General features: G+C 43.3%; 1 protein-coding gene across 6 annotated transcripts in view; it reads left to right on the forward strand.

The window, feature by feature from the left end:
- The window catches only part of LOC115128470 (myocyte-specific enhancer factor 2D homolog), a 36,805-nt gene extending 26,540 nt beyond the window's left edge, over nucleotides 1–10,265 (forward strand). The window contains exons 6-13 of one of the 6 annotated variants that reach the window (XM_029658329.2): nucleotides 191–247; nucleotides 2,050–2,231; nucleotides 2,697–2,726; nucleotides 3,606–3,732; nucleotides 4,194–4,347; nucleotides 5,907–5,975; nucleotides 6,463–6,510; nucleotides 7,099–10,265. In XM_029658329.2, the coding sequence (XP_029514189.1) occupies nucleotides 191–247; nucleotides 2,050–2,231; nucleotides 2,697–2,726; nucleotides 3,606–3,732; nucleotides 4,194–4,347; nucleotides 5,907–5,975; nucleotides 6,463–6,510; nucleotides 7,099–7,516 (1,085 nt within the window). In that variant the 3' untranslated portion in view covers nucleotides 7,517–10,265. The remainder of the gene's footprint in view (nucleotides 1–190; nucleotides 248–2,049; nucleotides 2,232–2,696; nucleotides 2,727–3,605; nucleotides 3,733–4,193; nucleotides 4,348–5,906; nucleotides 5,976–6,462; nucleotides 6,511–7,098) is intronic. The other 5 variants (XM_029658332.2, XM_065017768.1, XM_029658331.2 and 2 more) reach the window with 5 other exon arrangements.
- Nucleotides 10,266–14,975: the final 4,710 nt, after the last annotated feature.

A 14,975-nucleotide genomic window follows, 5' to 3' on the forward strand; every position in this document is an offset into this window, starting at 1 on the left:
TAAATACATTTATTTCAAATACTCCTAGGACTTGCCAATACATTCCAATATTCAACTACTTGTATAATTCAAATCGAAAATATCTGTATACTTGTAATGCAGGTGAAAGTAATAAACATTTACATTCCGTGTCCTACTAGTAGGAATGTTCATATTTTCCTTGCTCAGCCAGTGTTCATCATTTCAACAGGTGCTATGCTCGGCGGTGACTTGAACAACTCAAATGGCGGATGCCCAAGTCCAGTCCGTGAGTAACCTTGACAGACTACTCTACAATACCACTGCTACTGACAATACTACGCTCTAAGAAATCGGCGTACCCAGTGAAAAACAACAAATTAATCCATTATCTTAGGCGCTAGACACAAAAATGCCCGTACTCTGATTTTGCTCCAACAATGATTGATTGAGATGCTCAAATGACAGAAAAACGTTTACACAAGTCTCAATAAATATCAGGATTTTGGAAATGCGGATGTTGCTTTAAAAAATTTTTTTTTTAAGCAAAGGGCCTGCTAAAAGACTAGAAAATGGAAAGGAAAGTGAAAAACATTTGATGCTTGACACATTGCCAAGAGTAATCATATACTCCACCCAGGTCCTTAGCAGTTCCTCTCCCTCCCTTCTCTGTCATTACCGTCACTTTAATTACCGAGAATGTTGACGTCAGCTGGCGTGCCTGGAATCCCCAGCACTTTCCTGGATCGACACCTGAGCAATGCAGAAGGGTGGCAGGTAGAGAGGGAGACCCAGAAGGTTCAGGTGTCACTGTCAACCCTCCCTCGGGGAGAAATCAAATCTAGCCCCAGGCTTTTGGACAGAGGGGGGTTGCCTAGCGTTATGGCTGAAGCATGCAGTCCAGGGATAGCTGAGGATATGATGTAAAGACATTTTGTCATGTTGACGTGCGTGTCACAGAACATGTTTTTCTGTGGAATCAATGTACTTTTTGCCGTGGATTGTTCACAGCTCACGAGCCATGCGAGATGACTATGGACACATATATATATATATATATATATACATATATATATAATTGTTTTTCAATCAAAGCATTGTTTGTCATCGAGTCGTGTGTTTGGGAGTACATCCAGTGATGTAGTGCTATTTATTTTATTTTTAGGTGCAGGAGCTATTTAATTTTTTTTGTTTTTTTCTGGTCATAATTTCTCAGTTTGTACCGACATACTGTATGTAGTCAATTGAATATCATTATAGAATATGCATAAAATACATCCTCCAATTGCAACGTCGGCCTATACCCACCACATTGTCTCAAGAAAATGTTATATTTCGAACGGAGATGGGCTGTCATCACTGCATCTGCATCTCAATCAGTTTCATGGGAATGTGCATTTAGGATCTTGAGTGAATGTTTGGTGAGCGAATCAGAGCACACGGTGTTCAAACTATTAGTCTTGTATTTTATTTTCAATCCAAGCATAGACTCTATCCTGCCTGGTGGCGCACACTGTTGAGTTTTGTCCGGCATGATCAGTGAGCTAACTTCTAAAAGCTCCTAAGAAAGTGTTTTTGTTTAAAGTAATATTCTGTAGGCTTACTATGCTATTATATTTGGTTCTATTATGTAAAATACAAACTAATCATTAGGCCTATGTGATCTTGCAAGACACACTTGGACAGTAGGGCAAGTATATTCATTGCGTCGTAGCTTACCCGAGCCCCAAGTCCAAAACAAACTGTTTTGAGGACTGCCATTTTAGCAACCACTTGTAGGATTTTCTGTCTGCGGCTGTTATGTCGCATCTGGCCCGCTTTTAAGTGATTATTGCTCATTTAGATGATCGCATTGCACAAACCACGAGGTCTGATCCTCCATCTAATTTCCTCAGAGACCATATAGGCTCTTTGCTGTATGTCATATATAAGGTCCTTTTGAGATCGGTGATCATGAAAGAAAATACTTAACATCTGAGGTTCCATCTTCTAAGTACACTAAACAATTATTGCTGTGCCTAGGTGTTGATTTACCTACAAGCTGTTTTGTCATTTATCTTTGGATGTTCTCTCTTCCTTTTCCCCCTTCAGCTAATGGATACATCAGTGCCAGGGCCTCCCCGGGGCTCCTCTCGGTGTCCAACGGCAACAGCCTGGGGAAAGTAGTTCCGGCCAAGTCCCCACCTCCGCCTCAGAGCCCACAGATGGTCAACAGCCGCAAGCCAGACATCCGGGTAATCACCACTCAGGGTGGGAAGAGCCTGATGCAGATGGTGAGCTCAACCATGCCGAACCAGGTCTAACCAGGGCCAACCAGGCTTTACCAGACTAAATGGGACCCGTCTGTGTTTGGGCACCTTTTTTTTAATTGCATCAAAATAATAATTTACAGAGGGTGTGAATATTCCCCTTCTACAAACTTTGACACTTATTATGCACAGGTTTATCTCAGTTTCGTAAACAAGTGAAATCTAGCATGGAAGTTCCAGATTGCCAAAACACAACCTGTGCAATCTAGATTAAGCAAAGGTTATATAAAAAAAGATTGTATTATACACTATAGTATATCTGTGATATATATATTATCATTGACAAACAGAACCTTTTCTTCTCTATGAATAATGTCTTCTCTCCAGCATGACTTTTTAGTCAACGGTCGGTCTAAACTAGAGATGACTGTGTTTTGAGTTCAGAGAAAGGTCAGTGGTGTAATTATCTCCGCTCCCGTCCCTTTGCAGACAGATGATGAGCTGGAGATGGTGAGCGAGGTGAATCTTTCTCTCCCGTCACTCGCATGTGTCGATGACTGTTGACCCCCCCCACCCCCCCTCCATTCACATGGTCACAAGTGTGCAACGCAACTCGTCATTTTAAGCCCAAAGTATAGATGGTCTCTGTCTTTAGTCCAATGGCATGTGGCGGAATGGTCATGAGTTTATGGTTGCCATCTGACTGCATGTGGCTTTAGGGTCGAGGTTATGGGATTCCAGCAGGACTGCATATCGTCATTCAACTATGATCAGTTTGTGTATTTTAAGGGGGGAAATAAAGGTAGCTTTCAAGCAACGCTAGCATCTATCAGTGGGAACGTTAGCAGCAACTTTGGATGATTTTTCGCCGCACACCTCATTCGGCTCATCGACATTGTTTGTAGGCCCATTTTCTTCCGTCAAACCCTGACACCATTGGGTAGCATGACGGGTGTCATTTCCCTTGGCAGTTTGCCACCACCTCGCAGCACGTTCCCCGTCCATCTGGAAACTGCATGGGGTTACCCCAAACGATGAATGGCACACATTGAAAGGGATAGTTCACTTTTTGAAGTTTGCTTATTTCCAGCTAGAAATTTTAAGTGAACTATGACTTTAAGGCTCGCGTTCACCTGGCAATGCCACCACTACTATTATGTGTGTTGATGCATGATGTCACAAGATGTCTCCCAACACCACCTCTACCTAATACGAGAGACATTTTGAAAGTTGTAGCTTGTCATGAATCCAACCGTGTTGACATTCAAGCATGTCAATAGTTCCATTCATTGAATACACAGGGGTTTTAAACATGTCGCTCAGTTCTGTCCAACACCAAGGTTGAAATTCTTTGTTTAGTTGGTCTAACAGTCTCCCTCTCATCTCCTTTCATCCTAGAATGCCCAGCGTTTGGCCGGTGCACAAGTGACCCAGATGCTCACCACACCGGTGGTCTCCGTGACAACGCCCAGCCTCCTGGCGCAGGGGATGCCCTTCTCCGCCATGCCGACAGCTTACAACACAGGTTACCTGAAGCATGAGCAGATGGCTACAAATGCTTATACATGCTTGTATTGTGTATATACCAGCGGAGGATGGCTCATAATGTCTGGAATGCAGTCAATGGAATGGCATCAAACCCATGTGGTTGATATCATTCCATTGACTCCATTCCAGACATTATTATGAGCCGTCCTCCCCTCAGCAGCCTCCACTGATATATACTGCACACACACTGTAGGTCAGGATTGCACAACTCTGTACACAGTCCTTCTGGTTTTCATTTCTCCCTGACTCTTGATGTTATCGAAGATCAGTAGTTTCAGAGTAGCAAAGAGTGAGTAACAACGAGCTGCAAAATGCACCACAGCTGCACAGAGAGTTTGAGTTCCTATATACAGTAGATTAAGTTTGATTTAATAAAAAAATGACAGCACATGTACGGAAATGTGCAACAGTTTTCCCTCTGTTTTTCGCTTCCCTCAGAATACCAGCTGACGAGCGCTGACATCACCGCTCTCCATGCCCTGGCGTCACCAGGCGGCCTGCTGCAAGGCAACGCGCCATGGCAACAGTCTTTATCCCAGCAGCAACATCAACAACAGCAACAACTTAGTCTGGCGTCGCTTAGCAACTTGGTGTAAGTCCATCCTTGCATTGCCACGTCACAAAGCAACCATGAAGCCCTCCTCCGTTCTCTCCAAACCACTGTCGACCTGTACATCAAAAACACTGACTGACCATTCCTGTCATGTAGCAAGTGTCCCTGTGTCATTTGTAGCTGCAAGCAATTCACATTCTTTGGAAGGGGTCTGTGAATTGGTCTTGACTTTTTCCACATCTTGTTACGTTACAGCCTTATTCTAAAATGGATTGTTTTTTCCCCTCAACAATTTAGTGTCAGTTTTTTTTGTCATTATGGGATATCACATTTGACAAGTATTCAGACCATTTACTCAGTACTTTGTTGAAGCCCCTTTAGCAGCGGTTATAGCCTGGAGTCTTCTTGGATATGACGATGGGCACACCTGTATTTGGGGAGTTTCTCCCATTTCTTCTCCAGGAATGTTCGATCGGGTTCAACTATAGGCTCTGGCTGGGCCACTCAAGGACATTCAGAGACTTGTCCCAAAGCCATTCCTGCGTTGTCTTGGCTGTGTGATTAGGGTCGTTGTCCTATTGGAAGGTGATCCTTCGCTCCAGTCGGATGTCCTGAGCACTCTGGAGTACGTTCATCAAGGATCTCTCTGTACTTTGCTCCAGAGAAACTCTGGAGCTCTGTCTGTCAGTGACCATTGGGTTCTTGGTCACCTTCCTGACCCAAGGCCCTTCTCCCCCGATTTCTCAGTTTTTCTAGGAAGAGTCTTGGTGGTTCCAAACTTCTTCCATTTTAAGAATGATAGAGACCACTGTGTTCTTGGGGACCTTCAATGCTATAGAAATGTTTAGGAATCCTTCCCCAGATCGGTGCCTCTACACAATCCTGTCTCGGCGCTCTACGGACAATTCCTTCGATCTTATGGCTTGGTTTTTGCTCTGACATGCACTGTCAACTGTTTTATATAGACAGGTGTGCATTTCCAAATCATGTCCAATCAATTGAATTTACCGGTGGAAGTTGTAGAAACATCTCAAGGATGATCAATGGAAACCGGATGCACCTAAGCTCAATTTAGAGTCTCATAGCAAAGGGTCTGAATACTTATGTAAATGAGGTATTTCTGTTTTAGTCTTTTAATAAAATTGCAAACGTACATAAACTGTTTTTTCTTCGTCATTATGGGTTATTGTGTGTAGATTGATGAGGGGGAAAAAACAATTGAATCCATTTCAGAACGAGGCTTTAACGTAACAAAATGTGGAAAAAGTCAAGGTCTGAATACTTTCCAAATGCACTGTATTCCTTTCCTCTGACGGGGCACCGATATGGACTGTCCTATTGTGCTGCGTTCTTACTCCACACACCGCTTTACGATGGCAGCATACAGGAAAGCGTATTTCCTTAGAACCTGCAAAGCTGTTAACGGGCGTGTCTTCCAGGCCTTAAGGAGAGAAGTCACGGTTTGTCCCAAACGGCAGAGGTGAAAATGGATCCCGCTGCTAGAACCAATAGCCCAGCCCAGCCGCGCACACACACACACACACACACACACACACACACAGTAGCCTGTGTGACTGAGTGTTCTCTCTTGTCCACAGCATGTGGGGCATGGACAAACAGAGCGGGGAATTGTCTAGCCAGATCTCCAGTCTGGCAGCCAATCTGAGGTGAATGTGTACCTTCGGGTGGTTGGGGACTGTTCTCTATTCTATGTTTTCACACAATCCCTTTTCAGAACAATGTTATTCAGGACAATGTCAATTATACTGTGCGCAAAGTCTGGTATTATAAAGGGAGGGAGTTGCCTTTTCCACAGGGTGACATATTGGCATATTAGCTTTAACCATAGGACTGTCCAACATTGAATCTGGCAACACTGTCCAGAGATCACTTATGAAAATCATGAAATGTAATTTTCTGCACCTGCAAATGTTTTTCATGCTCCTATATTTGAAGAAATGGGATTGGGCTCAACTTCAATCTATTTCTGATCTCTCCGTAGATGTATTATCCATCGATGCTTGTTTAAATTGCTGTATAGATGGATAGGTAGATTGGTGAATACCCATACACCCCTTGCACACCTTTCACATGCATAGCTACATACTGTCATTTCCTTTTGCAAGTGTATCCAATGTTTCTTTCTCCCCACAGCGCCTCGCAGTCCAACCTCCTCTTGGGTAGAGATGAGTGGTTGGGCCGGTACTGTATTTGTCCGTACTGTGTAATGTCTGTGCGCTTTTGGCTGCCCCGGCATGTCATTTCTGTGATGGTGGTTTCCACCTTTTTCTTAAACTGGTGTAAGGTTACAAAATTCTGGAAACTTTACCACAGTTCCCAGGTTTTTCAGAAATTCTGGAATCGGGAATCCTCCAACCGGAATTTCTGAGAAACCCAGTTTCTGGATGATAATTTTCGATAGCCGCCATGATCCCTTTGCCAAATCACCTGCCTTCATACACAGGCAATTTCATGCTTTTTTAAAATTGCTGTTGCTTGTTTTTGTATGGATTTTGGGAGTTTGAAGTTGAATTTTGCTTGTCAATTGCTTGGAATGGATTTGATCATTGACTCAAATGGTGTTGCTACCACTATGCATTGTTGGTGCTCTTTGTGTCTGAAACTTCACATCAGAAGCCTGTCACTATGCTTGTTTTGCAGTTGATTGTCAGGTGAAACTGACTCTCATCCATCTTGTCTTCCTTCTCTTTCTTAATTTCCATCTCTGTGCTGTGGCTCATTGTCCATGTTTCCCCTCCCATCTCCTGCACTTCTCTCTCTGATGCTCAGGCCGGTGGGCCACATACCTCAGGGCGCCATGCTGACTGTCAACACCAACTCCAATGTGAGCATCAAGTCTGAACCCATCTCGCCCGGCCGAGACCGCCGCTCACCGTGCCCCCCGCCGTCCTCCTCTGGAGGGGGCATCCAGACGACCGTGCCCCCGCCACAGTACCCTGGTTCCCTACTGTGCCTGGAGCCACCAACCGGCCGTTCCCCCGCCCACAGCCTCAGCAGCAACGGCAGCTCCTACGAGGGCAATGACCGGGATGACCCTGGGGCAGGCGGCGGCAGTGCAACGGGCAACCGTGGCCGTTCGCTGCCTCCTGACTTCAGCCCTTCGGTGGAGCTCCTGCGGGCCCAGAATGAGGTGGAGCAGGAGGGAGCCAACATCAAACGCATGAGACTCGACGCGTGGGTCACATAGAGGCCACGCCACCAATGTCATCGACCCCTGAAGCACCCCGAACACAGACCCCCCCCCCCACTGACATTTGCCACCCACCACCACACCTTCCCTGCCTCCTATCCAACCACTTACCCAGCTGCCCAGGACTCAGGGCTTGCGTTCCACCTGAAGGGAGGATGGTGTAGTGTGTTGGATTCTGAATGGGGCGGCGCAATGAATATGGGGGACTTGAGGATAGTGGATGGATTTAAAATGGAACATTCTCAAACGTTTCGACTGCTCGTTGCTGTTTATGCCACTTGTAAAAGGGACTAGATTCGTTGGACGACAGTCGACACGTCACGTATTTAGTTTGAGCACGACTGTATCGGTAACAGTATGATGGGTGGCTTTATGCTGTGTTTGCTCAACAAGTGCTGGTTGTTTTCACCGTGGGACTTGCTGCCATATTGACTGTTCAGTTCTGTTAGATATAATTAGCAGTTAGCAGTCTGTTTTCCAGGAAGCCCCCCCCCCCTTCAAAATGCACTTTGGGAATGACTCTGTTTTGACGAGCGCTGTTTGCGACGATTGCTGGCTCTGCTTCATCGGTGGCACTGAGCGAAGAGACCCAGACGGGCAAAAACAGGATGTTCGGTCGGTTAGGGATACACAGGAATGGATCCTACCGCTGCCACCAATTTCCAACGCCCAAGCCTCAGGTGGTGGCACTCTGCGGTCAACTGGCACTGTCAGCCAAGGCCAAAATGAGCCCCTTACCAGAGTGCCGATATCAACCTCTTCTCCTAAATGCCAAATGCGGGTAGAGGGACACTGAAGAATATTGTTCAGTTATGACTGACAGCCTCTATGAAACAACAGTAAACACTCATAGCCTTTGTCTGCCCTCTCTCTGCTCAGATGCATTTGGAGTCATCATCACCTGTTTCCATTCTGATATTGAAGGAATTGTTGAAATCTTTGTTGCTCCAGAAATGAGGTTAGATGCAGGGATACGCATCAGAGGACTTCTAAAGGCTCATTCTACTAGTAGAAGACCCCAATGCAATGCACATTTTATGTTTTGTTTTGGACTTCTGGTTGCTCTCTTTAGGGAAGTATTTGGTATGTTGGCATTTTAGACCTGTTGTTAAAGGTTAAAACTGTTTAACTGTAGATCGTTTTGGGGGATGAAGAGTTAAACTTTGTATAAAATCACCCATTATCTAAAAGCGTTAGATGTTCCCTTAGCTTTCTGCAACTCTTTGCAATGTTTCAAAAGAGCTGTTACAGCAGAATTCAAAAACACATATTCTATATTTCTATAGCTTCAGTTGGCTTTTCAATACGGACGATGTGTGTAAATATGAATATATTTGCATAGACTTTGCTAGGTATCCCTAAAACAAACAATGTGGTCATTCTCTCAGTGGATCTGTTTGCATATGAGTGTGATTGTAATTTGGAGCTACGATGCAGTAGCCCGGGGAGCTTGTTTCAGTAACCTAATACAATGCTAGTGTTGATGGTGTGCACGTTTTCTCACTCGCTCTTTAGAGGCCTGCTTGGCTACAGTGTCAACATGTCCTTTGGCCTCACGCTCTGAACCCAATCCCCTATTATCAAAGTCAAATGATAGACCACTATAACACAAGTGATAGAAATGAAATGGATTCTACTATTGAAAGGAGCACAACGTGACATTTGCATTGAATCATGGCATTCAGTCTTAAAACGATCTAACTTTGAACTACAGTATACACTAAGGTTGAGCGAAAACAAAAGCGACTTTATTTAAAGTAATTTGCCGATTTAAAAAAAATATATATTTTATTTTTTTGAATCAACTTTCTCCCATATGAAATCATGTTTTCATATGCTTCACACTCTGCCGTGAGCTTGGTCAAATGGACTTGTCCTATTTAACAATGTAAGTAGGTGGTGTTGATTTCTACAAATGTAACTGCTGTCCATTATGCAACAAAGATTTAGTTTCATTGCCTGCTCAGGTGAATCCCAGGGTTCAGTGCGTATGGCTGGCACCAGTGACTTATCTAGTGGGGTGCAACATTTCACATAGAAATGGAATGTCTAGAATGAAGAACAACAACAGGCCCAATTCGTTGACAAAGGGGGCTTTCTTTTCTACACACTACATTTTGTCTGAACTTGTCGTCACGCCCACCTCAGTCTGAGGGAGAGGTCCCTCTTTGGTTTATGAGACATTTGACACCACACTTAATTGGTTTTAACACCCTGTCTATTGCAGGTCACTCATGTACAAAATGTTCTAGTAATGTAGTCTCGACAATCTATGTTAAATGAAAAACCTGCATCCTTTTTTTCTTTTTTTTTTCTTGTGTAAAATGTTTTCTAGATCTTATTTTTCAAGTGTTAATTTGTGCTGGTGACAGTTACTTATTATTGTTGTATTATGGAGCTTTTATTTTTCTGGTATTTTGTGGAGGATATTCAACCTTTTTTAAAAAATTTAATCGCCCTTATATACATGATATGAAACTGGTTTCCTTTCTTGAAACAACTTGCTAAAATTGCACGCTCAGTTATTGTGATATAGCAAATGCAATGAAGGAGAAGACCAGTTAAATGCTGCAATATTGATTTTAAGATGTGAAAATATTTATGTGAGGGAACCTGATGAGCAATTAAAACGAATTACAAAATGTAAATGCATGGGATTATACGAAACGCTCATGTTACATACAACATTAACAAAATGCATCACAAATGAGTAAGACAACCTCGTAAAAATGTAGCATAAGTCAAATATATGAAAATGATTGATAATATATTGTGTTCAGTTAGTCTGCTTTGGGTTTTTGTTGTAAAGACCTGTTTGAGAATTATATACATTTTGTGTATATTTTCATATGCAATGTATGCACTGATATGTTATGAACATTCTATACCGCTTTTACAAGTGTTTTGTTGTACCAAAGTATCCCAAGTCCCTAACACAAAAAGGATAAGGTTATGTTTTACCGTATTTTATATATTAAATAGACAAATTGAGTGAAAAAGCGTATCTGTTTTGAACAGTGAAATCAAAGGGGAAGCCAACCCAGGGGGAAAAAAGCCAAATTGCAACCTGTTATCACACATGCTCTGATAATTGTTTGTACTATAACCTGTTAGTTCATATGGCTTGACGCTGAGATAGCGATATATCGCCATCTAAGGCCGAGACAAGACACGGTGGCAGAATAAATTCAACCACACATTTGTTTCATTACAAAACCGGAGAGCAACATCTGTCTGGTGAAGTCCACAAAACATATTGCCTGTAACAAACAGTTGCTTGACTTTACTGTAGGTCATGTTTCTGACATTTTTGGACAACTGATTTTGGAACCACTGAGTTACTGCAAGTCGCAACGAAAACAGGAGCCGCCTCCACTATTGAAGCAACATTTCAACATATACTAAGCTTAGGTGATAAATACAGTGACGACTAAAAATATACCAAAAACTATTTAGTTTAATCAACTTAAGGTACATATGTGGAATGGTACGGATTTCTGTGTCTGTCTGCAAGTAGAAAAAACATGTTGACTCACCCTACATGTTGAGGAACACCAATGCCATCCTCCTAAACGGTCTGACTGTCGGTACACGCTTCTAGTTTGTTGCAAGCCGAAGAACACCATCCCAACCGTGAAGCACGGGGGTGGCAGCATCATGTTGTGGGGGTGCTTTGCTGCAGGAGGGACTGGTGCACTTCACAAAATAGATGGCATCACGAGGGAGGAAAATGATGTGGATATATTGAAGCAACATCTCAAGACATCAGTCAGGAAGTTAAAGCTTGGTCGCAAATGGACAATGACCCTAAGCATACTTCCAAAGTTGTGGCAAAATGGCTTAAGGACAACAAAATCAAGGTATTGTAGTAGCCATCACAAATCCCTGACCTAAATCCCATAAAATATTTGTGGGCAGAACTGAAAGAAAAAAAAATGAAAAAGCATGTGCAAGCAAGGAGGCCTACAAACCTGACGCAGTTACACCAGCTCTGTCAGGAGGAATAGGCCAAAATTCACCCAACTTATTGTGGGAAGTTTGTGGAAGTCTAGCCAACATGTTTGACACAAGTTTTAAAGGTAATGCTACCAAATACTAATTGAGTGTATGTAAACTTCTGACCCACTGGGAAAGTGATGAAATAAATCACTCTAAACTGACATTTCATATTCTTAAATCAAATAAAATCAAATGTATTTATATAGCCCTTCGTACATCAGCTGATATCTCAAAGTGCTGTACAGAAACCTAGCCTAAAACCCCAAACAGCAAGCAATGCAGGTGTAGAAGCACGGTGGCTAGGAAAAACTCCCTAGAAAGGCCAAAACCTAGGAAGAAACCTAGAGAGGAACCAGGCTATGTGGGGTGGCCAGTCCTCTTCTGGCTGTGCCGGGTGGAGATGTTCAAATGTTCATAAATGACCAGCATGGTCCAATAATAATAAGGCAGAACAGTTGAAACTGGAGCAGCATCACGGCCAGGTGGACAGCAAAGAGTCATCATGTCAGGTAGTCCTGAGGCATGGTCCTAGGGCTCAGGTCCTCCGAGAAAGAGAAAATTAGAGAGAGCACACTTAAATTCACACAGGACACCGAATAAGACAGGAGAAGTACTCCAGATATAACAAACTGACCCTAGTCCCCCGACACAAACTACTGCAGCATAAATACTGGAGGCTGAGACAGGAGGGGTCAGGAGACACTGTGGCCCCATCCGAGGACACCCCAGGACAGGGCCAAACAGGAAGGATATAACCCACCCACTTTGCCAAAGCACAGCCCCCACACCACTAGAGGGATATCTTCAACCACCAACTTACCATCCTGAGACAAGGCAGAGTATAGCCCACAAAGATCTCCACCACGGCACAACCCAAGGGGGGCGCCAACCCAGACAGGAAGATCACATCAGTGACTCAACCCACTCAGGTGACGCACCCCTCCCAGGGACAGTATGAAAGAGCCCCAGTAAGCCAGTGACTCAGCCCCTGTAATAGGGTTAGAGGCAGAGAATCCCAGTGGAAAGAGGGGAACCGGCCAGGCAGAGACAGCAAGGGCGGTTCGTTACTCCAGAGCCTTTCCGTTCACCTTCCCACTCCTGGGCCAGACTACACTCAATCATATGACCCACTGAAGAGATGAGTCTTCAGTAAAGACTTAAAGGTTGAGACCGAGTTTGCGTCTCTTACATGGGTAGGCAGACCGTTCCATAAAAATTGAGCTCTATAGGAGAAAGCCTGTGTCTTGTGACCGTAGCGTACGTGTAGGTACAGTGTAGGTACAGTGCCTTGCGAAAGTATTCGGCCCCCTTGAACTTTGTGACCTTTTGCCACATTTCAGGCTTCAAACATAAAGATATAAAACTGTATTTTTTTGTGAAGAATCAACAACAAGTGGGACACAATCATGAAGTGGAACGACATTTATTGGATATTTCAAACTTTTTTAACGAATCAAAAACAGAAAAATTGGGAGTGCAAAATTATTCAGCCCCTTTACTTTCAGTGCAGCAAACTCTCTCCAGAAGTTCAGTGAGGATCTCTGAATTATCCAATGTTGACCTAAATGACTAATGATGATAAATACAATCCACCTGTGTGTAATCAAGTCTCCGTATAAATGCACCTGCACTGTGATAGTCTCAGAGGTCCGTTAAAAGCGCAGAGAGCATCATGAAGAACAAGGAACACACCAGGCAGGTCCGAGATACTGTTGTGAAGAAGTTTAAAGCCGGATTTGGATACAAAAAGATTTCCCAAGCTTTAAACATCCCAAGGAGCACTGTGCAAGCGATAATATTGAAATGGAAGGAGTATCAGACCACTGCAAATCTACCAAGACCTGGCCGTCCCTCTAAACTTTCAGCTCATACAAGGAGAAGACTGATCAGAGATGCAGCCAAGAGGCCCATGATCACTCTGGATGAACTGCAGAGATCTACAGCTGAGGTGGGAAACTCTGTCCATAGGACAACATCAGTCGTATATTGCACAAATCTGGCCTTTATGGAAGAGTGGCAAAAAGAAAGCCATTTCTTAAAGATATCCATAAAAAGTGTAGTTTAAAGTTTGCCACAAGCCACCTGGAAGACACACCAAACATGTGGAAGAAGGTGCTCTGGTCAGATTAAACCAAAATTGAACTTTTTGGCAACAATGCAAAACGTTATGTTTGGCGTAAAAGCAACACAGCTCATCACCCTGAACACACCATCCCCACTGTCAAACATGGTGATGTCAGCACCATGGTTTGGGCCTGCTTTTCTTCAGCAGGGACAGGGAAGATGGTTAAAATTGATGGGAAAATGGATGGAGCCAAATACAGGACCATTCTGGAAGAAAACCTGATGGAGTCTGCAAAAGAACTGAGACTGAGACGGAGATTTGTCTTCCAACAAGACAATGATCCAAAACATAAAGCAAAATCTACAATGGAATGGTTCAAAAATAAACATCCAGGTGTTAGAATGACCAAGTCAAAGTCCAGACCTGAATCCAATCGAGAATCTGTGGAAAGAACTGAAAACTGCTGTTCACAAATGCTCTCCATCCAACCTCACTAAGCTCGAGCTGTTTTGCAAGGAGGAATGGGAAAAAAATTCAGTCTCTCGATGTGCAAAACTGAGAGACATACCCCAAGCGACTTACAGCTGTAATCGCAGCAAAAGGTGGCGCTACAAAGTATTAACTTAAGGGGGCTGAATAATTTTGCACGCCCAATTTTTCAGTTTTTGATTTGTTAAAGTTTGAAATATCCAATAAATGTCGTTCCACTTCATGATTGTGTCCCACTTGTTGATTCTTCACAAAAAAATACAGTTTTATATCTTTATGTTTGAAGCCTGAAATGTGGCAAAAGGTCGCAAAGTTCAAGGGGGCCGAATACTTTCGCAAGGCACTGTATGTACGGCAGGACCAAATCAGAGCGATAGGTAGGAGCAAGCCCATGTAATGCTTTGTAGGTTAGCAATAAAACCATGAAATCAGCCCTTGCCTTGACAGGAAGCCAGTGTAGGGAGGCTAGCACTGGAGTAATATGATCAAATTTTTTGGTTCTAGTCAGGATTCTAACAGCCGTATTTAGCACTAACTGAAGTTTATTTAGTGCTTTATCCGGGTAGCCGGAAAGTAGAGCATTGCAGTAGTCTAACCTAGAAGTTACAAAAGCATGGATTAATTTTTCTGCATCATTTTTGGACAGAAAATTTCTGATTTTTGCAATGTTACGTAGATGGAAAAAAGCTGTCCTTGAAATGGTCTTGATATGTTCTTCAAAAGAGAGATCAGGGTCCAGAGTAACGCTGAGGTCCTTCACAGTTGTATTTGAGACGACTGTACAACGATTAAGATTAATTGTCAGATTCAACAGAATATCTCTTTGTTTCTTGGGACCTAGAACAAGCATCTCTGTTTTGTCCGAGTTTAAAAGTAGAAAGTTTGCAGCCATCCACTTCCTTA

Source organism: Oncorhynchus nerka, linkage group LG4 (assembly GCF_034236695.1).
Source record: "Oncorhynchus nerka isolate Pitt River linkage group LG4, Oner_Uvic_2.0, whole genome shotgun sequence".
Classification (NCBI taxonomy): domain Eukaryota; kingdom Metazoa; phylum Chordata; class Actinopteri; order Salmoniformes; family Salmonidae; genus Oncorhynchus; species Oncorhynchus nerka.